Genomic DNA, 22889 nt, shown 5'->3' on the forward strand with positions numbered 1-22889 from the left:
AGGGAGAGAGAGAGAGAGAGAGAGAGAGAGAGAGAGAGAGAGAGAGCGCTAGCTCTGTGCAATGAGGAAGGGGAGAAGAGGGAATGACTTCACTGTGGAGGGCGCTCCGGGAGACAGCTCAGGAATAACAGGAGTCAAACCAAGGCTTCATCCATGCTAGGCAAGCGTTCTGTCATTGAGCTACATCCCTAGCCTTTTCTATTGTTGGGGGATTTTTTTGTTTTTGTTTTTGAGAGAAGGTCTCTCCCAAAATGCCCAGACTGGCCTCAAACTGTGATCCTCCTGCCACAGCCTCTCAAGTCTGTAATCCCAGGTGTGTGCCAATGCTCCTGGCTTCCCTCTACTCCCAACCGTGTGCAGAGTCCCTCTGCAGAAAGTGCTCTCTTGGGGCCCAGGGGAGGGGCAAGGAGTGGACACAGAGGCAGGAATCAGGACAAGTGTCTGAGAAGAGGGAGCAGAGGGTCTTGAGTCTCACATGTGCTACTCACTAGCTGTGTGCCTTTGGGTGAGTTATTTTACTTCCTGAGCTTATTTCTTTGCTTAAAAGTTCCAGGAGTTAACCAAGCGCAGTGGCATATACTTGTTGTCCCAGCTACTCAGGAGGCTGAGACAGGAGGATCCCAAATTCAAGGATAGCCTGAATAACTTAGTGAGACCCTGTCCCTCCAAAATAAAAAGAACTGGAGCTATAGTTCAGTGATACGAGACCTTGGGTTCAATCCCAGCACCACAAAACAAAACAAAATTTTCAGGATTAACTAGGCGTGGTGACACACATGTAGTCCTGGCTACATAGGAGGCTGAGGTAGCAAGACCACCTGAATCCAGGAGTTTTGAGGTTCCCTAGGCAACATAGCAAGACCCAGCTTAAAAAAAAAAAAAAAGAAAGAAAATGTGGAGAGAGAGGGGGTACAGCTCAGTGCTCAGTGGCAGGGTGCTTACTTACTCAGCACGTGCAAGGCCCTGGATTCAGTTCTCAGTAGGGGAAATTTTTTTTTTTTTTTTCAGATAAAAGTCTCTGGCTGGGCATGGTGGTACACGCCTATGTAATCCCAGTGTCTTAGAAGGCTGAGGCAAGAGGATCACCAGTTCAAAGTCAGTCTCAGCAACTTATCGAGGAACTAAGCAATTTAGTGAGACCCTGTCTCTAAATAAAATATAAAAGAGGACTGGGGGTATGGCTTAGTGGTTAAGTGCTCCTGAGTTCAATCCCCAGTTAAAAAAAAAAAAAAGTCTCTAACAAAATTGGTGTAATGAATTAAGTTAATACATGTGAGACAGCACTTTGTATGTCTGTGCAGGAATGACTGCTATTTCAAAGGAGAAGTTTGGGGCGATTGTGGTGCAGGGGAGCTGGACACTGAGCAGCTATTGTCATCATGCCCAGGGCACAGTGCCAACTAAAACACAGGTTGGAATTCATCTCAGCAGCAAATAACCTTGAGGGTAAGCCCAGAGAGGGAAAGGAGAGAGGAAGTCACAGCTTCCTGTTCGCCCCCTGCAGGGAATGCTGGGCCTGTGGGGACCTGGGTGGACCTGGACATGCCTTCAGTTCTTATTCTGCTCTGTATTATTTCGTCCTTCCACCTGTGTCACCCACACTGCCACTTCACCTTTCCCACTCGGATCTGTGTAGCCAGAGTTCAACAGCACCCCACCCTCTCCTCTATTCCCCAAACCCTGTTTCAGAGCTGTGGGCCCTGAGACATGCTGTCACCACACCTCGTCCTGTCTCCCCATGATCTCAGTCCCAACTGGAAAAATGCCCCACTCGGTCATCACCTTTCATTGGCCATCTCTCTGTATGCAGCAGGAGCTGCACTGGGTAAAGGACAACATGCAAGGTGGGTAGGTAAAAGAGTGAGGCTTTTTCAAGGATTCCAACATATTCAACATCTTGTCCTCTGCTGGCTAATTAAGATAATGTTTGGGGATTTTGTTTTTGTTTTTTCCTTTTTTGCAGTGCTGGGGATGCCACTCAAGAAGGATGGGCCAGGCACTCTGCCCCCCGGTACCGAAGATTTGTTTGTTTGTTTTTGATAGCAGGTATTGAACCCAGGAGTGCTTAACCACTGAACCATACCCCCAGCCCTTTAAAATTTTATTTTATTTTCAGACAGGGTCTCACTAAGTACTTAGGGCCTCATTAAATTGCTGAGGCTGACTTTCAACTCGCAACCCTCCTGCCTCAGCCCCCCAAGCCGCTGGGATTATAGGCATGTACCACTTGGCCTGGCCCAAGATCATGTTTGATGTTTAGTCTTCCTGGGGTGCTGGGGAGCAGAGGGACTCTTCAGGACAATAAATCATCATGAGACTTGATGACTCCATATGAGAAACTCAGAGGTGAGAGAGATGCGGTCTGGATGAGTGTGAGGGGATGACAGGGAAGAATGTCCAGTCCTGGGTCAGGTGAGCCTCTGGGCTACCACCTGGACTTTCTGACTGCTCCTGTGTGACTTTGTGCTAGTCACTCACTCAGGGCCATGTATACTCTTCTGCCCTCCCAGAATTACCTTAACAATATGGTAGTTATGAAAACTTCAATGCATTGGATTTATTTTCTCTTCACTAGAGAAAAGAAGGTAGGACAGAATTCCAGGCTTCTGCTGTCCCATTAAAATATCTGGCCCTTTGATTTCTTAAAAAAATTGTTTTTAGTTGTTGATTGACCTTTATTTATTATATGTGGTGCTCACTTAGAAAAAAGAAAAAAAAGATTTTTAAAGGTTGTAAGATACTGAGCTACTGATTCCTTAATTCTTTTTCTTCCTCCTTTCCTTCCTTCCTCTCTTTTTTTCCTCCTCTTCTTCTTTTATTAGTCTTTAGTCTAATCTAAAGTGCCTCACTCATGCTAGGCAAAAACTCTACCAACTGAGCCACAACCCCAGCCCATGGCCCTCTGATTTCTTACTTCTTCGTCTTCTCCTTTTTTTAGAGCATAAAAGAGAATTTATTACAATGACTTAAGAGTACTGGGGATGTGGCTCAAGTGGTAGAGCGCTCACCTAGCACGTGTGAGGCACTGGGTTCGATCCTCAGCACCACATAAAAATAAAGATATTGTATCCACTTAAAACTATATGTATATATATATATATATATATAAAATTTTTTTTTTAAGTATCTTCTGGAACACACTGGGTAATTGGATCCATGGAGATAGGAAAGATACATTCACTGCTAGATATGCCACCTGGAGCAGACAGCAGTGGAGAAATACTCTCCCCTCCTCCAGCCCTCCAATCTCGTGTCACAGTCTAATTGGCCAAACCCAATAGGAAGGCAACAGAACCCGGAAAATACAGCATGTAATAGTCAGTCCCTATGGGATCAAGAAAAGTGTAATGAACATATTTGAGGGAAAAGATCCAAAGACATACTTGCATCAAAAGAAAAAACTAGCCCAGTGGCTTTGGAGGCTGAGGGAGGAGGATCATGAGTTCAAAAACAGGCTTAGGGCTGGGGCTATGGCTCAGTGGTAGAGTGCTCGCCTAACATACATGAGGCACTGGGTTCAATCCTCAGCACCACATAAAAATAAAAAATAAAGATACTGTATCCACCTAAAACTAAAAAAAAGACAGGCTTAGCAAAAGCACGGTGCTAAGTAACTCAGGGAGACCCTGTCCCTAAATAAAATACAAAATAGGGCTGGGGATGTGGCTCAGTGGTCAAGTGCCCCTAAGTCCAATCCTGGTATCCACCATCCCCCCAAAAAAGAAAAAAAAAACACCTATGAATTTGTTATAGGAAAATATGTTATCAAAGTTCAGAAATTCTCATTTGAGAATACTATTTTAAGTGGTACAGTCTTTTTTAGAAGATTGTTAAAGAGGTGGCCCACGCCTGTAATCATAGCGGCTGGGAAGGCTGAGGCAGGAGGATCATGAGTTCAAAGCCAGCCTCAGCAATTTAGCAAGGCACTTAACAACTCTGTGAGACCCTGTCTCTGAATGAAATACAAAATCAGGCTGGGGATGTGGCTCAGTGGCTGACTGCCCCTGAGCTCAATCCTCAGTACCCCCCTAAAACAGAAAAAAAAAAGATTTTTAAAGGTTATAAAATACTGAGCTACTGATTCCTTAATTCTTTTTCTTCTTCCTTTCCTTCCTTCCTCTCTCTTTTTCCTCCTCTTCTTCTTTTTTTAGTCTTTAGTCTAATCTAAAGCTTTCCCTTGGTCTGAGACCATCAACACTCCCTTGTGGTTATGTACAGAGGTGATCCCATGGCTTGTCAGGTCTAAGAACCTCTTTTTTTGGTACCCAGGATTGATTTTGTAGTACTCTGTTCATTCATTCAGGGGCACTCAACCATCGAGCCTCATCCCCAGCACTGTTTTGTATTTTATTTAGAGGCAGGGTCTCGCTGAGTTGCTTAGCACCTTGCCACCTTGCTATTGCTGAGTCTGGCTTTGAACTTCGCATCCTCCTATCTCAGCCTCCTGAGCCACTGGGATTTCAGGCATATACTACCTCACCTGACAATTTTATTTTTATTTTTTGATACTGGGGATTGAACCCATGGATGCTTAATCACTAAGCCACATCTCCAGCCCTTTTTATGTTTTATTTTGAGACAGGGACTCACTTGGTTACTTAGGACCTCACTAAATTGCTAAGCTGGCTTTGAACTCATAATCCTCCTGCCTCAGCCTTCTGAGCTGCTGGGATTACAGGCGTGTGCCACCATGCCCAGCTAGAACCTCATTTTTGTTTTATATATATTTTTAGTTGTTTTAGACCTTTATTTTGTTTGATTTACATATGGTGCTGAGAATCAAACCCAGAACCTCACACATGCCAGGCAAGGGCGCTCCCGCTCAGCCCCAGCCCCAGAACCTCATTTTTGTAGTACTCTGTTCATTCGTTCATTCATTCATTCACTAATCACAGCATTTCTATGACCCTCACAATGTATCAGGCACTGTGCTAGATTCTGGGAGACAAAAATGAAATATGACTGTTTTCCTCATAAAAAAAGAATAAACAGCCTGTGTAATGGTGCATAATCCTGGCTACTCTGGAGGCTGAGGCAGGAGGAAGACAAGTTTGAGGCCAGACTCTGGAACTCAGCAAGACCTTGTCTAAAATAAAGATAAGAAAGGATTCAGTCTGGGCACAGGGGCACACACCTATAATCCCAGCAGCTCGGGAGGCTGAGGCAGGAGGATCATAAGTTCAAAGTCAGCCTCAGCAATTTAGCGACCCTAAGCAACTTAGTCAGACTCTGTGTCAAAATAAAATACAAATACAAAACAGGGCTGGGGATGTGGCTCAGTGGTTGAGTGCCCCTGGGTTCAATCCCTGGTATCCCTCCCCCCAAAAAAAAAGAAAGAAAAAGACTGGGGATGTAACTCAGTGGTAGACCACTGCTGCGTTCAAACTCCAGTACTACCAAAAAAAAAAAAAAAAAAGAAGAAGAAGAAGAGGAGGAGAAGGAGGGACTGGGGATATAGTTCAGCTGGCAGAGTGCTTGCCTTGCATGCCCAAGACCCTGGATTCAATAAAATAAATAAATAAACTTTTTGAGATAGAAAGGATCTCATCTGAATCAATTTTTCATTTTATAGAGTGAAAGTGACTTGTTCAAGGCCACTAGGAAAGTGATGGCAGAAGCAGGATTTGAGATAAGAGTCCCTTGACTACTAGAAAAGTGCTCTTTTTACTACATTTTGAAACTCTGTAGGTGCTTCTTTCCACCCAGTATCTCCTTCCCACTTCCTGAGTGCCACAAGCTCCAGTCCCTATCCTTGGAAACGCCAAAACTACAGAGGGAAATGGCATCAGGATGCAGAGGGACAGTGACAACTCCTTTAGAGATGGTGCCTTAGTCACAAGTGCTAGAAGAGGAGGAACTAGATTTAACAAATAAGCTTTGCTATCCATCCTGTTCACATTACCCTGAAAGCCATATTTTACCAGTCCCACTTTCTATCCTGATCAGAGTCCAAGGACCTGTAGGGGTAGATTATGGTTGTCTGCCTTACATAAAAAGCATTTCTGCTGGGGTGGTGGCTCACACCATAATTCCAGTGACTCAGGAGGCTGAGTCAGGAGGATCCCAAGTTCTAGGCTAGTCTCAGCAACATAGTGAGACCCTGTCTCAAGATAAAAAATAAAAAGGACTGGGGATGTCACTCAGTGGTAAAGTACGCCTATGTTAAAACTCCAGTGCAAAAAAAAATTAATAAAGTCTTAGAGATAATGACAAAAAAGATGTGCAGTGCCAGTATACTTAAAACTAGAAAGCACTGCTGAGAAAAACCAAAGAAGATCTAAACAAATGAAGAATTATACTGTGTTTATGTGTTCTTGAGTGGCAAAAGAATATATTCCTTTTTTTGTTGTTGCAATACTGGGGGTTGAACCCATAGATGCACTGTCACTGAGCTACATGCTCAGACCTTTTATTTTATTTAATTTATATTTTTTTTCCGGAGGGTGAGTACTGGGGATTGAACTCAGGGGCACTCAACCTCTGAGACACTTCCCCAGCCCTATCTTGTATTTTGTTTAAAGACAGGGTCTTATCAGTAAGATAAGTGCCTTGCTTAGTGCCTCGATTTTGCTGAGGCTGGCTTTGAACTCCTGATCCTCCTGCCTCAGCCTCTCAAGCTGCTGGTATTACGGTGCCCAGTATGCTCAGATCTTTTTAATTTTTTATTTTGAGACAGGGCTTGCTAAATTGCCCGGTGTGACCTTGATTTTGTGATCCTCTTGTCTCAGCCTCCCAAGTGGCTGGGATTACAGGTACACACCACTGCACCTGGCTGCAATAATATTGTTTAGTTTTCAGTTGTTGGTGGACTTTTTTTTTTTTTTTTTTTTTAGAGAGAGTGTGAGAGTGAGAGACAGAGAGAGAGAATTTTTTAATATTATTTACTTAATTTTTTTTTTAGTTTTAGGCGGACACAACATCTTTGTTTGTATGTGGTGCTGAGGATCGAACCCGGGCCGCACGCATGCCAGGCGAGCGAGCTACCACTTGAGCCACATCCCCAGCCCCTGTTGATGAACTTTTATTTTATTATATTTATGTGGTGCTGAGAGTCAAACCCAGTGCCTCACACATGTTAGGCAAACATTCCACTACTGAGCTATAAGCCCAGCCCTGCAAAAATATTCTTAAATGTTAATTCTCACAATTGTAGGTTCAACAATCCTAATCAAAATCCTATCAGGCTTTTAAATGTGTGTGTGTGTGTACATATATATATATACATATATATATATATGTGTGTGTGTGTGTGTGTACATATATATATACATATATATATATATGTGTGTGTGTGTAATTTTGTGTATATATATACACACACACAACCATTCTAAAAGTCATGTGAAAATGAAAATATCCCCAAAATTTTTTAAAATAGCCAAATAATTTTGTAAAGAGATAATAATGGAGCAGCATTTGTGCTACCTGATCTCAAAGTTTACTATAACACTAGAGCAGTCAAAACAGTGTGGTTTTGGCACTGGAGGTGTAACTCAGTGATAGAGCACTTGCCTAGCATGTGTGAGGCCTTGGGTTTGATCTACAGTACCAGAAAAACAAAGTGAGGTTTTGCAAAAGAATAGACACACTAATTAACGGAAAAACATCTAGTCCTGAAATAGACTCGCATATTTATGGTCAACTGACTTTCAACAAAAGTACAAAGACAAATCATTGAAAAATGGATAGTCTTTGTCAACAAATGGTTCTGTAGCATTTGAATAGCTACAATTTTAAAAAGTGTACAAGAAGCTGGGTTCACTGGCTCACGCCTGTAATCCCGTAATCCCAGAAACTCAGGAGGCCGAGGCAAGAGGATTGCAAATTTCAGGCCAGCCTCAGCAATTTAGCAAGGTCCTAAGAAACTTACTGAGACCCTGTCTCAAAATAAAAAGTAAACAGGAATGGGGATGTGGCTCAGTAGTACAGTGCCTCTGTGTTCAACTCCCAGTACTAATGAATGAATGGATAAAGAAAGAAAGACAGAAAAGAAGGAAGAAAGGCCTGGGGATACAGCTCAGTATTAAAGCATTCTGTTGAAATCCACGGTACTACCCCCCAAAAAAGAGTACAAGAGAGAGCTTCAGGGCCAGGGCTGTAGCTCAGTGGTAGAGCACTTGCCGAGCACATGTGAAGCGCTGGATCTGATCCTCAGCACCACATAATAAATAAACACAATAAAGGTATTGTGTCCATCTAGAACTAAAAAGTATTTTTTTAAAGAGAAAACTTCAATCCGTTCTTCACATCATGCACAAAAAATAACTCAAAATGGATCATAAACCCCAAAACTTCTAGAAGAAAGCAAAGGATAAATCTTTTGTGGCTGTAGTTTAGGTAAATATTTCTTAGTTAAGGGCTGAGGATGTGGCTCAAGTGGTAGTGCGTTCACCTAGCATGCGTGAGGCACTGGGTTCGATTCTCAGCACCACCTAAAAATAAAATAAAGATATTGTGTCCACCTAAAACTAAAAAATAAATATTTTAAAAAAAGATTTCTCAGTTAGAAAATCAAAAGCCTTTATAAAATAAAAAATTGATAAATTGGGCTGGGGTTGTGGCTCAGTGGTAGCGCGCTTGCCTAGCATGTGTGAGGCACTGGGTTCAATTCTCAGCACCACATACAAATACATAAAATAAACGTCCCTCAACAACTTAAAAATATTTTTAAAAACTGATAAATTGAACTTCAATAAAATTTTCACTCAATAAAATTTCCACTCTGGGGGCTGGGGTTGTGGCTCAGGGGTAGAGCGCTTGCCTAACATGCAGAAGGCACTGGGTTCAATCCTCAGCACCACATAAATGTAAAATGAAGATATTGTGTCCACCTAAATCTAAGAAACAAACATTTAAAAAAAAATTTCCACTCTGAAAATATGATTAAGAGAATGAAAAGACAAGCCACAGACTGTGAGACAATATTTGCAAATTACAGTGCTGATAACAGACTTATCAAAGTTCACTAGTAAAAAGAAAACAAGCTTATTTTTAAAATGGGCAAAAGATTTGAACAGCTACTTCACCAAAGAAGAAATGAGAATAGCATAAGCAGATAAGATGCTCACCCTCATCAATCATAAGGAAAAAGCAAATTGAAACTACAACCCACAACGAGGGGACGGGGGCATAGCTCAATGGCAGAGCACTTGCCTGGCATGTAGAAGGCCCTAGGCTTGATACCCAGCACAGAGGGAAACACAACACACACAATAGAGAGAGGGGGTGGGAGGAAGGGAGCCGGAAACAGGTCGAAATGGGTCAAAATGTTTGTGAACCACTTGGTTATAGCAGATCCAATATGCAGTTGGCCAATGGAAATAGACATCATCTTTTGAAGATCTGGATTTAGGAGTCTTAGGAAGAAAGTGGGTATTGGACAAACCCATGGAAGAAAAGGTCCAGCAGCTCTCCGAATGCTGTTGGTGGCCTTCCCAAATCCATTTCTCCCTTCCTCCTTTATAAAGGACCTAATTTTGTTCCAATATCATTCCTCCCCTATAAGCCTACATGACCTGGAAGAGGCTAAATCTATTCCTAACTCTAGGAGTTGATCCTGATTAGTTTAACCAATTACAATACACATCTTAAAGTGGATGTGGTAGTGCATGCCTATAGTCCCACCTACTCAGGACCAGCCTGGGCAACTTAGTAAGACGTTGTCTCTTGTTTTTTTAAAAAAGTATATGCATATATATATATATATATATATATATATATATATATAAAATATCTCTCTACATGTATATATGTGTATATATATATATATATAGAGAGAGAGAGAGAGAGACAGACACACACAAAGAGATTTCTCCATCTCAAGGCTGCAAATGGTTCAAGAGCCAAGGCTTAAACCAAAGGCTAATCAATTCATGATATTGCTCAGATGACCATTGTTAGTGCACAAGTTAACCCAATCAGACCAAAATGGAAGAATGGTTTTTATTCTGAGTGGCAGAGGGTATTTCTCTTTCTTGTTGGACCTAACAGCATGTGGCCCAACTGTGCCTGCACTCATTTTGTCACCATGAAGGAAGCCAATCTAAGTCCCATACTTCAATGGAGGCAGACAGAGTAGAGAAACTGAGCATGCACTATCTTTAAATTTCTAGTATTGGGAGATGATACATTTTATTATTAAGTCATTTTGAGTTTGATTTTCTGCTTTTGTAATGAGAAGCATCCTGGCTTGAATGAAGGGATGAAGGATTGATGAATAGTAATTTTTAGGGTAGAAGGGAGCAGACTATGTGTCGCCAGCCAGCCATGGGCTGTGGATGTGAGCTATGCGCATTTGATTGTATGAGGGGACTGGCCTGATGTTGCTGCCTGATTGGTCTGTGTCACATATGTGTGCCTTTTCTCTTGCTCTGCCTGTGATCCCACATAGCACCTAAGATGGGTGTGGCTTTCCAAGATGTCAATCAACCTGCTGACCACAGGACATCACCAAGCAAGACTCCACCCTTCCAAGCCCAATCCTTTGCCTTATTTGGGTGGAATATTCTATAAATGTCTTTCCCCTAAATGAATAGAGGGGCTGGGGTGGCTCGCTTTCTTGCCTCTTGCCTCCCTTGCTCCCCTTGCCCTCAGGCATGGGAGCTGAGGTCTCAGAGCTGTACCTGACCCCGGAAAAAGATATTTCTGTGCTCGTGTGGGTTTTTATTTGCCAGCCCAGCCAGCTGGCGACAACTATGTTTACCAAATTTATTACTTACGTTAGTAAAAGAGAGATGGTAGGCATACTCATCTCTCCCAGCAGAGCAGAGTGAAAATATTCTAGTTGTAGGATTCTGGGGAGGCTGGAGTTCAGGGATTGGTAGATTTTTAGAGATTTAAGTAGAAAGACATTATCTTTAGCAGATGGTTACTCTGGTAAGACTGATAGTGGCCAGTTTATTGACAATTGTCTGACTTCATGAAGCAAGGGGCTGACACTGATCAGATGGTGTTCACTTAGGCAAACTTGTGTTGACTGATTCAACAAGTGTAAACAGTACTAATAGCTATGTATTACTATGCTTACAGAATAATTAAATCAATCTCTTTATAAATTCATGAAAAAAAAAAAGTGTTTTTGTACCAGGGATTGAACCCAGGGGGTTTAATCACTAAGCCACATCCCTAGCCCATTTTTTATTTGATTTTGAGATAGAGTCTCACTAAGTTGCTGAGGCTGGCTGCTGCTTCTTCTTTTTAATGATTTTCCTGTTATTGTTTATTTTTCATGTGATGGTGGAGATTGAACTCAGGTCCTCATGCATGCTAGGCAGGTGCTTTACCACTGAGCTACTTTGAACTTGTGATCCTCCTGCCTCATATCCTCTGGAGCCACTGGGATTACAGGCGTGCATGATCATGCCACCATGGTGGGTTCAAGAACTTTTTGGATTCTCAGGAAGAAGTAGCTCTTTCTGTTCAAGGTCAATCCCTCCATGTGTGTTCTGGTTTTGTTTTTGTCTTTGCAGTACTAGGGATTGAACCCAGGGGCATTCTGTTCTTTTTATTTTTAAAAAAATGTTTATATATTTATTTTATTTTTATTTGGTGCTGGGATCGAACCCAGTGCTTCACACATGTGAGGCAAGTGCTCTACCACTGAGGCCCAGCCCCAGCCCCTTATTTTTTAATTTTGAGACAAGTTTTTGCTAGTGGGAAGGCTGTCCTTGAACTTAAGATCTTCCTGCGTCAGCCTCCTGAACTAGGATTACAAGCATGCACCACTGCCCCTAGCTCCATATGTGTTCTTAAATCCTTTTCTTTCCAGATCAGGTTCCACGGTCACTCCCTTCCTTCAGGTTTTCTATAATGCCTGTTTCATTGAGAGTAACAGAAATTCCCCAAGTGGCCACTTAATGATGACCCAGATATCCAAGAAGAGGGTGAAGTTGATTATATCAGAACCCTTAAAAAATTCTCACCCTTTTGCCTCCCCATGTCCATCTTCTCTTCCCAGTCTCCACTGCAGTGTGTGGGAATGTTAGCCTGAAAGTTTAGGGTCCTAAATGCAATTTTACAATTTCAGTAGATCTGAACAGATTCAGCTGAGATAATGGAAAGACAGAACAGAACAGCCTTCAGGGAAGTTTGCAGCAGTCTGGCTGGGCACAATCAGGAGCCACTTGTCAAAAGAAACTAACTTTATTTTTAGAACCACACACGCCAAACAAAACAGCCTCTCAGGAAAAACCCTCAGAGCCTCAACTGCCACCACCGGCTTTCCACAAGCCTCTCTCTCCCACACAAGCTTCTCTCCCCCTCCCACAATCCTCCTGCTCTTGAGGCCCATTGGCTGGGTCACGTGGGCGGAGCCAAAAAAGTCCCCCAATGAGCAGCTCCGTGGTCTGAAAGGGCAGGGAAACAGCCCAATGAGCATCACCGCAGAGGAGCCAATCAGCTAGATGTTGCTGGGGCCGCTGTGAGCCAATCATCAGCCGGCAGCTGGAAGTTTGCTGGGGCCCCTTCGGCTGTGGCTCTCAACAGAAGTTCAATTCTTATTTTGCTTCTCACTGGGTTCTTCTTTCTGCTTCTCTCAGCACAAGTGCTCCATTCTCTTGCATCTCTACACGGACTAAATCCTCTGTCTGCCATCCCTCCACCCCCGGCTGACCCCCTGTTCTGGGGATTGAACCCAGGGGTGCTCTACCATGCAGCTACATTCTCAGCCTATTTTATTTTATTTTGGTACCGGGGATTGAACTCAGGGGCAGTCGACCACTGAGCCACATCCCCAGCCCTATTTTGTATTTTATTTAGAGACAGGGTCTCACTGAGTTGCTTAGTGCCTTGCTTTTTTTTTTTTTTTTTTAATTATTTTTCCAGTTTTTTGGCGGTACATCAACATCTTTGTTGGTACGTGGTGCTGAGGTATCGAACCCGGACCGCACGCAATGCCAGGCGAGCTGCGCCTACCGCTTGAGCCACATTCCCCAGCCCCAGTGCCTTGCTTTTTGCTGAGGCAGGCTTTGAATCGCAGATCCTCTTGCCTCAGCCTCCTGACCTGCTGANGGGGTACCTGTCAGTGTGCCTTGGGGGATGCGAAATAACTTTCAAAGTTTGACTGGTACGTGGTACTGATCTAGAGGGTTTGTCTATTTTCTCCCTTTTTTTTTTAATATTTATTTTTTAGTTTTCGGCGGACACAACATCTTTGTTTGTATGTGGTGCTGAGGATCAAACCCGGGCCGCACGCACGCATGCCAGGCGAGCGCGCTACCGCTTGAGCCACATCCCCAGCCCCAGTGCCTTGCTTTTTGCTGAGGCAGGCTTTGAATCGCAGATCCTCTTGCCTCAGCCTCCTGACCTGCTGAGATTATAGGTGTGCACCACTGCACCTAACTTAAATACTTATCATTTTTTGTGGTAAGAATGTTTGAAATTGACTCTTCCCAATTTGAAATATAAAATACACTATTATTAATTTTAGTCACTAGGCTATGTCTAAAAAAAACTCTACATATAATATGTCTAACTGAAACACTGTACCCTTTGACCAACATCTTCGTGGTCCCCTATTGGCCCAGCCTCTAGTAATCAACATTCTACTCTCTGATTCTATGAGTTCATTTGTTTTAATTTCAGCATGTGAGATCACACAGTATTTGTTTTATTTAGCATAATATCCTCTAGGTTTATCCATGTTGTTGCACGTGATAGAAATTCCTTTCATTTTCATTTTATTTGAGATGGGCTTGAAATCTTGGGCTCAATGACCTCCCCTCCTCAGTCTCCTGAGTTGTTGGGACTTCAGGCATTCACCAGCACACGAGGCATTTTCTTTTTAAAGGCTGAATTGTGTTCATTGTGCACTATATTGCATTTTCTTCTTTTTGTAGCTGGGGATTTATCTCAGGGCCTTGCTTATGCTAGGCAAGCACTCTGACGATGAGTTCCATCCCTGGACCCCATTTTATTTTGAGAAGGCCTCATTCAATTGCCACAGCTGGCCTTGAACTTTTAATTCTCCTGCCTCAGGCCAGCTGGGATTATGGGCATGTGCCCTGACACAAACCCACCATGTTTTCCCTTTCTTTTCTTTCCTCCCTTTCCCTTCCTTTCTTTTCTTCCTTCCTTTCTCTTCCTTCCCTTCCCTCCCCTCCCCTCCTCCCTCCCTCCCCTCTTTCTTTCAACCAGGGATTAAACCCAGGGGCACTTAACCACTGAGCCACATCCCCATCCCCAGCCCTTTTTATATTTTTATTTCTAGACACAGTATCACTAAGTTGCTTATAGCCTCATTAAGTTGCCGAGGCTGGCTTTGAACTTGTGATCCTCCTGCCTCAGCCTCCCTAGCTGCTGGGATTACGAGCCTGTGGCACCATGCCTGGCCCACCCTGTTTTCTTTATCCATCTATCTGTTGATGGGCCACTTAGGTTGATTCCATAACTTGAGTATTGTTAATAATGCTGCAATGAACATGGAAATGCAGATTATCTTTTTAACATATTTAATACAATTGCTTTGGCTATATACATAGAAATAAAACATATGGTATTTTTAGTTTTTTGAGAACTTCCATGCTGTTTTCCAGAATAGCTATACTTATTTACATTCCTTCAACAGCATGCAAGGATTACCTTTTCTACATACCCTTACCAACACTTGGTATCTTTCATCTTTTTTAAAAATTTTTTTTAATATTTATTTTTTTTAGTTGTAGTTGGACACAATACCTTTATTTTATTTATTTTACGTGGTGCTGAGGATCAAAACCCAGGGCCTCACATGTGCTAGGCGCATGCTCTACTGCTGAGCCACATTCCCAGACCCCCCCCTATTTAAATGTATTTATAGTTGTTGATGGACCTTATTTTATTTATTTTTATGTGGTGCTGAGAACTGGAACCCAGTGCCTCACACATGCTAGGCAAGTGCTCTACCACTGAGCCACAGCCTTAGGCCTCTTTCATCTTTTTGATAGTAGCTATTCTGACAGGTGTGAGAAGATAATCTCATTTTGGTTTAATTTGAATTTCCCTAATGATTAGTGACATTCAGCTTTTTTGCATATATTTGTTGATTATTTGTATATCATCTTTTGAAAAATATTTATTTAGGCCGATTTTTAATTTTTTAAATCATTTATTTTTTATTATTTTTGGTACTGAGAATTGAACCCAAGGGTGCTACCACTGAGCTGCACTCCCCAGCCCACTTTAGTTCTTACTTTGAGACAGAGTCTCACTAAGTTGTTAGGCCTTCTCACTAAATTACTGAGGCTGGCCTTGAACCTATAACCCTCCTATCTCTCCTCCTGAGTCACTGGGATTTCAGGCATGTCCCTCTGCATCCAGCTCTTGCCCATTTTAAAATCAGTTCATTTATCTTCTTGCTATTGAGTTGTTTGAGTTCCTTATGTGTTTTGGATATCAGCCTCTTATCAGCTGTGATTTGTAAATATTTTCTCCCAATCTGTAGGTTGTTTCATCATACTGTCGATTGTTTGCTTTTCTATTAAGAAGCTTTTTACTTTGATGTAATCCTGTGTTTCTGTTTTCTCTTTCATTGTCTGAGCCTCTGGAATTAAATCCAAATAATCTTTACCCAGACCATGGCTGTATAGTTTTTCCCTAGCAGAATTTTTAATTAAAAGGGAGAAAAGTAGGGCTGGGGCTGTAGCTCAGTGATAGAGTGTTCACCTCACTCGTGCGAGACCCTGGGTTCGATCCTCAGCACCACATAAAAATCAATAAATAAAATAAAGGTATTGTGTCCAACTACAACTAAAAAATAAATATTAAAAAAAAAAGGGAGAAAATAGACAAACCCTCTAGATCAGTACCACGTACCAGTCAAACTTTGAAAGTTATTTCGCATCCCCCAAGGCACACTGACAGGTACCCCATTAACACTGAAAGGGTAGTCAAAGCTGGTGACAAGGTATGTGACAGGACAAGTCAGTTCCCAGTACCAGTTGGGTGACCCAGGTTTATTGAAGTGATGTGAGTTCCTTGGTGAGAAAATTGGATTATGTCACAAATTTTGCTTACTAGGAAGTTTCTGTTTGCCACCACTATTCAGATCATCCTTTTTTTTTTTTTTAACTCTTTTTTTTGAGAGCGAGAGAGTTTTTTTTTTAAATATTTATTTTTTAGTTTTCGGCGGACACATCTTTGTTTGTATGTGGTGCTGAGGATCAAACCCGGGCCGCACGCATGCCAGGCAAAGTGTGCTACCGCTTGAGCCACATCCCCAGCCCTTCAGATCATCCTTGAGAGGGTGATTGATGAAAATGTCCTCACAGGAATTTAACTGTGGTAATGGTTCTTTTTTGCCATTATCCCTTGCACTGGAGATCATGATTTATTGGAGAGGCAGACATGCCCGTCACAGTGATTTGAGACTCACCTGTTCAAGACTGGTGTTTTTCTGGCAGTTCAATTCCCAAGGGGGGCTTCAGGGGGTTGTTTGTCCTTTTTACCGTTTTTCCCCTTTTCTTCTCTTTCTGTGATACTGGGGATCAAACCCAGGGCCTATGTTCTATCACTGCACTATCCCCCAATACCTGTACTTTTTTACTTTAAAGGTTTGTTATTTTAATAATGTATTGCCTTATTTAATGTTTTCTTCCTGTGCTGGGTGCAGTGGCACACATCTATAATTCCAGTGACTCTGAAGGCTGCGGCAGGAGGATTACATGTGTGAGGCCAGCTGGGCAACCTAAGGAATTTAGAGAGACCCTGTTTCAAAAGAAAAAATAACAAGGGTTGGAGACGTAGCTCCGTGTGAGCGCACCTCCAGGTTCAATTCCCAGACCATACACACAAAAAATCTTTAAACATTTTTCCTTTTTAAAATTTTAGTAAAATTTTAGACTTACAGAGAAAGTACAAGAATAGTGCAAAGGGGGCTGGGGTTGTGGCTCAGTGGTAGAACGCTTGCCTAGCATGTGTGAGGCCCTGGGTTTGATCCTCAGCACTACACATAAATAAATAAAGGTCTATTGACAACTAATATATATATATATATACATACACATATACATATACATATATAAAAGGGAAAAAATTGGAAAAAAAAAGAATAGTGCAAAGATAGCCAGGTGCAGTGATGTATGCCTGTAATCCAAGCAACTTGGGAGGCTGAGGCAAGATTGCTACTTCAAAGCCAGCCTCAGTAATTTAGCGCGGCCCTAAGTAACTTAAAAAAATAAAAAGGACTGAGGATATGGCTCATAGTTTAGTGCCCCTGGATTCAATCCTGGTTTAAAAAAAATAATTCATAAAAATAAATTAAGGGCTGGGGATGTGGCTCAAGCGGTAGCGCGCTCACCTGGCATGCGTGCGTGCGGCCCGGGTTTGATCCTCAGCACCACATACAAACAAAGATGTTGTGTCCGCCGAAAACTAAAAAATAAATATTAAAAAAAAAAAATAAATTAACATGGAATTAATGAACAAATTGATGAATGAAACTAAAAGCTGGGTTTTATGAATAGACAAGATCTTAGCCAGGCTAAGGAAAATAAAGAGAAAACCAAAAAGAGAGAAGAGAAATAGCCATATAAATGATAAAAAGTGAGGGTCCTATGGTAAATTTCAAGCGAAGCATTTAAAATTCTAGGTAAAATGGATGAGCTTTTTTAAGGAAAATTATATGAGTAAAATTATTTAAAAAAAATAAGAATCTTGAACAGATGAATAACTACATAAGGAGCTGACCATCCATGCCTGGCTCTCCATGACCAGATAACACCCCTCTCTGAAACCTCAGCAGCGTCTTATAAATTCTGATGTTGGGATCTGAATTTACTCCCTACCTTGAAATATCAAGCCATGTAAATCATTAATCTGTTAACTGCTCTTGTATTATGTTTGCCAGAACCCTGTTGGCTATAAATTCCTAAGACAACCCCCTTTGTAACTTTTCGTGCTATAAAGACCTTTTCTTCCCTGAGAGCTGGGCTGTTCTCTGTCCTGGGTTTCGGGTGAGATAGCCACTGGCCAACTCTCTTCGTGTACACAATATAAGCTTGATCTAATTTGGTTAAAAAAAAAAAAAAAAGTTGAAAAGTTTTTAAAGTATCAAGGATCACTGTAAAGCTTCCAGATTCTGATGATTTTTAGAAGCCAGGTCAGTCTAACCTTTGTTGTCCTTGCAGTACTTGGGATCAAACCTAGGGCTTTGCATAAGATATAGGTCCAGCACTCTACCGCTGAGCTATGTCCCTAGCTCTAGTCCAGCCCCCCAATCCCCATACCAGGGACTGAACCTAGGTACATTAACCACTGAGCCACACCCCACCCCTTTTTATTTTGCAACAACTTCTCCCTAAGTTGTTTAGGGCGTTGTTAAGTTGCGTAGGCTGGCTTTGAATTTGTGAATTTCCTGCCTCAGCCTCCCAAGCTGCTGGGATATAGGCATATGCCACCCGGCCCACCTCAAATCTAATCTAAATGGGACAATAATCCCTAAATTACTCAAAGAAGAGAAAAAAAAATTAAATGTTTGCCAAGTAATTTTTCAAAGCTAGCATAAATTCATAACTTTATTTTTTTAAAGAGAGGGGGTACTGGGGATTGAACCAAGGGCCTGGCCCATGCTAGGCAAACACTCTTATCACTGAGCTACATCCCTAGTCCCCACAATTACATTAAAAAAAATATATATATATTTTTTTAGTTTTAGGTGGACACAATATCTTTATTTTTTGTTTTTATATGGTGCTGAGAATCGAACCCAGTGCCTCACGCATGCTAGGCAAGCGTGCTACCACTTGAGCCACATCCCCAGCCCCAATTACAATTTTTAAAATACCAAAAGCTCACCTGTGAATACTGATGCAAAACTCATAAACAAAATATCAGAAAATCAAATCCAGTCGCGTATTAAAAGAATGATGTCTCAAGATGAATTAGATTATTTGAAAATAGAAGGAGTGTTCAACATTAAGAAAACTACCATTAACATAGGTGATTTGTTGTGTACCTGTAATTCCAGTAACTGGGAGGCTGAGGCAGGAGGATCACAAGTTCCAGATTGGTCTTGGCAATTCAGTTTTGACCCTGTTTCAAAGAAAAAATAAAAAAGGGCTGGGGTTTATAGCTTAGTGGTAGATGGCCCTGAGTTTAATCCGCAGTAAAAAAACACACACATGCAGGGGGAAAAAAAAAAAGTCTAGTAACAGAATTATTTGTAATAATACATAAAAAAAGAATACTTATAAGATTACATCAGTCCTACCAAATTGCTAAAATTTAACACTTGTTCCCGCAAAAAATTCTTTTTTTTTTTTTACTTTATTTATTTATGTGTTGTGCTGCGGTGCAAACCCAGAGCCTTGCACAAGCTAGGTGAGTGCTTTTACTGCTGTGCCACAACCCCAACCCTGCAAAAAATTCTTGTTAAACTAGGTGTAGTGGCATACACTTGAAATCTCTGTGACATGGGAGGTTGAGGCAGGAGGCCAGCCTGGGCATTTTAGCAAGACCCTGTCTCAAAATAAAATAAAATAAAAATAATCCAGAAATATAATGGCACCCGTGTGTATATGTGTGTGTGTGTGTGTATACACCTGTCGGTTCACATGATAAAGATGGCTTTTGTAAGGAATTCACTTTATTTATTAAATACTGAAAGTAAAACACCATAAGTCGATTTTTAAATGAATTTGTATTCTATTAATCATATTTGCAATGTAAACATCTTTGAAAAAGAAAGCATTCTATATTATTTATTATTCCATCTAGATTTTCTGGCATCTCCAAGGTACCCTATATGTTGAAATGTCCTGGCCTTGTCTGGTTTGGTGGCGAAGGCCTGTAATCTTGTGATCCCACGATTTGAGAGGCTGAGGAGGCTCACAGGTTGGAGGCCAGCCTCAACAATTTAGTGAGGCCCTAAGCAATTTAACGAAACCCTGTCTCAAAATAAAAAATAAATAGGGCTGGGGATGTAGCTCAGTGGGAAGGCTCCCCTGGGTTCAATTCCCAGTACGGAAAAGGGATAAAAAGAAAAACTGGCCTCCCGTATTAACTCAAACGCCTTGGCAGTCAAGACTTTTCATTATCTAGCCCCGATATCCGGCCGGCCAAACCAAATGTCGCAGACCCCAGAAGAGCCCGTTTCATAACTTAGGCCTCTCCAGGCCTCAACCGGCTGTGTTAACTTCCTTTTCTTAATTGTCCCCGCAACCCGAGCACCTTGTCCTGATGCTTACTATACAACTCTATTCTACGTAGCTGCCCGCGCGCTATTCGGCCACGTCGAGTACAGAACGGCAAGACGGCGGCATGTCTCGACACACATTGCCAGGCGCACGGAAATGAAAAAAAAAACCAGAGAGGCTTTAAATGACCTTTGGAACGAATCATTTCCCTTTCCCTTAACAGGTAACTGAAACGAAATGGGAGCCACAGGAAGGCTTTCGCCCTGGGTAGAGGTTTAGACGCCACGCAAACGCACTAGAATTCGGGGGAAAACCTGATTAATTCCCTGACTCATGCGTATTGTCTCCTGGTTTACCAATGTGCCCACAACAAAGATGGATTCTCTCAGGCAGCCCGCTCCGCCACCGCCCCCCCCCCGCCCCGAAAACTATGCATTTAAATTAAGTGTAGCAGCCATTCTTCTTGAGGGCAAAGCGCAAGCCGGAAAGTCACACCTTACCTTGTCTCAGAAACTCCAGACGCCATTAAATCACCAAGTGTCCAATCGGAATCGACATTTTCACCGGAACCGCTCGGCCTCGCGACCGGAAGAGGGTGTGCGTAAGGGCGTTGGGGACGGAAGTGACGGGAAAGTGGTAGTGGGGTAGTTGGCGGGTGGTTGAGTAGAGCCGGTCGCCATGTCCGCGGGGAGCGCGACACATCCTGGAGCTGGAGGGTAAAGCTTCGTGGGCGAGGGCATCGTAGCGAGTTTGAGGGCATAGTAGAGGCGGAGGGACCATGGGAAGCTGCGTATGCGTGGAGGGGTACTTAAGCTTAATGGAAGGCCAGATTTTTAGGGAGAAGGGTATTGAGCAGGCCTCGGGCCCCTGAAAAGGGCTGGCAAGGATCGGAGGGGAAGGGAACCAGGAATTTATGGAAGTGCGAGGCAAGGAGAAGGCAAAAAATAAGGGCATGTGGGACCGAGAGAAGTCTTTCGATTGAGGTTATGGGGAAAGGAAGAGTTTAGGAAAGGATTGAAAGAAATGGGGTTTGAAGGAAATGCTGTACTTGTCTAAGGAGAGATGGGAATTTTAGACCTGGTAGGAGGTAGACGAATATGGAACATGATAGACGGGAAATGGGGTGCTGAGGCATAGTAAGGGAAGAATGGTACACAAGAACGCTTTAGGGCTTAATGTTTTCCTTTTTCTACCCGTAGGCGCCGCAGCAAATGGGACCAACCTGCTCCAGCCCCACTTCTCTTCCTCCCACCGGCGGCCCCAGGTGGTGAGGTCTCCAGCAGTGGGGGAAGTCCTGGGGCTGCCACAGCTGCTCCCTCAGGAGCCTTGGATGCTGCTGCTGCTGTGGCTGCCAAGATCAATGCCATGCTCATGGCCAAAGGGAAGCTGAAACCAACACAGAATGCTGCTGAGAAGGTATTCAAAATCAACGTCTGGGCTAATTGCAATTTTAGGAGTTTTATAATGCTGTAATCTCATATTTGTTACTGTTAATGAAGGAGAATAGGGATGCCGTAATTTAAATATTGTTTAGTTTTGGAGCATTACTGATGATATTTTAGATGGCAGTTTTGATTGGGCTGGTTTCATTTATGGATTGAGTAACTTGTGCTTGTATGCTTCACTCAAGTTCTATTGATTTAATCATTTAAAAGCAATGTAACCTGTTTTTGTTGTTGTTGGAACTTTATTTACTTATTTATATGTGGTAATGAGGATTGAACCCAATGCCTCACATATGCTAGGCAAGCGCTCTACCACTGAGCCATAACCCCAGCCTCTGTAATCTTTTTTTTTTTTTTTTTAATATTTATTTTTTAGGTGTAGTTGTATACAATGCCTTTATTTTATCTATTTATTTTTATGTGGTGCTGAGGATCGAACCCAGGGCCTTGCACTAGGTGAGCGCTCTACTGCTGAGCTACAATCCCAGCCCTGAAATCTGTTTTTGATATACTTACTTTGTTCCTGAAGTCAGAATAATTCAAGTAAATTAACTGAATTTAAGAGTGTTGCTTCTAATTAGAATCTACTAACTTTAATAACTGTGTTATTAAACTTTAACTAAAATAGAGTTATAATTTGTATTTGGGTGTGTTATTTTCGTATAGATTATGAGGGTGTTATTTTATAAAATTTCTGGTATAATTAGAATCTAACGCTTAGAAGGGGTCTGATTGAAACTTTTTGTGGGGGGGGTTACTAGGGATTGAACTCAGGGGAACTCAACCACTGAGCCACATCCCCAGCCCCATTTTGTATTTAATTTAGAGATAGGGTCTCACTTGAGTTGTTTAGCACCTTGCTTTTTCGGATGCTGGCTTTGAACTTGAAGTTGTCCTGTCTCAGCCTCCAAAGCTCCTGGGATTACAGTGTGCACCACGGAACCCAGCTGATGGAAACTTTTATTTATTTTTAGTTGTAGTTGGATCCAATACCTTTATTTTATACTTATTTTTATGTGGTGCTGAGGATCGAACCCAGGGCCTCACACATGCAAGGCGAGCGCTCTGCTGCTGAGCCACAGCTCCAGCCCTGAAACTTTTACTTAGCCATAGAAAGCAAGAATTTATATACAGAATAATGATGATAATGTCTAGTGGTATAATTACAAAATATGCTTTGTAAACTTTTTAAACTTTTTTGGGGGGAAGGGGTACTGAGGATTTGACCCAGGTACTGAACTACATCCCCAGCCCATTTTATATTTTGAGACAGAATCTCACAAGGTTGCTGAGACTGGGCTCAAACTTGTAATCCTCCTCCCTCGGCCTCTCCAGT

The 22889-nt window shown here is 42.2% G+C and overlaps 2 protein-coding genes and 1 long non-coding RNA gene across 10 annotated transcripts in view; 2 read left to right on the top strand and 1 right to left on the bottom strand.

The window, feature by feature from the left end:
* Rxfp4 (relaxin family peptide/INSL5 receptor 4) overlaps nt 1–20743 on the bottom strand; it is a 25193-nt gene extending 4450 nt beyond the window's left edge. For 2 of the 6 annotated variants that reach the window (XR_007351857.1, XR_007351855.1), the window contains exons 1-2: nt 20609–20743; nt 18929–19005 (exon numbers count right to left, since the gene is read on the bottom strand). The gene's annotated coding sequence lies outside the window, so the exon portion shown is untranslated. The other 4 variants (XR_007351858.1, XR_007351859.1, XR_007351856.1 and 1 more) reach the window with 4 other exon arrangements.
* Nucleotides 1128–6843, top strand: LOC125620250. Its single transcript, XR_007351861.1, has 3 exons — nt 1128–2395; nt 5955–5965; nt 6834–6843. It is a non-coding gene; the product is annotated as an uncharacterized LOC125620250 (long non-coding RNA).
* The window catches only part of Khdc4 (KH domain containing 4, pre-mRNA splicing factor), a 20228-nt gene continuing 18053 nt past the window's right edge, over nt 20715–22889 (top strand). For all 3 annotated transcript variants that reach the window (XM_015502749.2, XM_015502750.2, XM_015502751.2), the window contains exons 1-2: nt 20715–20824; nt 21308–21524. In XM_015502749.2, the coding sequence (XP_015358235.1) occupies nt 20787–20824; nt 21308–21524 (255 nt within the window). In that variant the 5' untranslated portion in view covers nt 20715–20786. The remainder of the gene's footprint in view (nt 20825–21307; nt 21525–22889) is intronic.

This window comes from Marmota marmota, unplaced genomic scaffold (assembly GCF_001458135.2).
Source record: "Marmota marmota marmota unplaced genomic scaffold, marMar, whole genome shotgun sequence".
NCBI classification, from domain to species: Eukaryota; Metazoa; Chordata; class Mammalia; order Rodentia; family Sciuridae; genus Marmota; species Marmota marmota.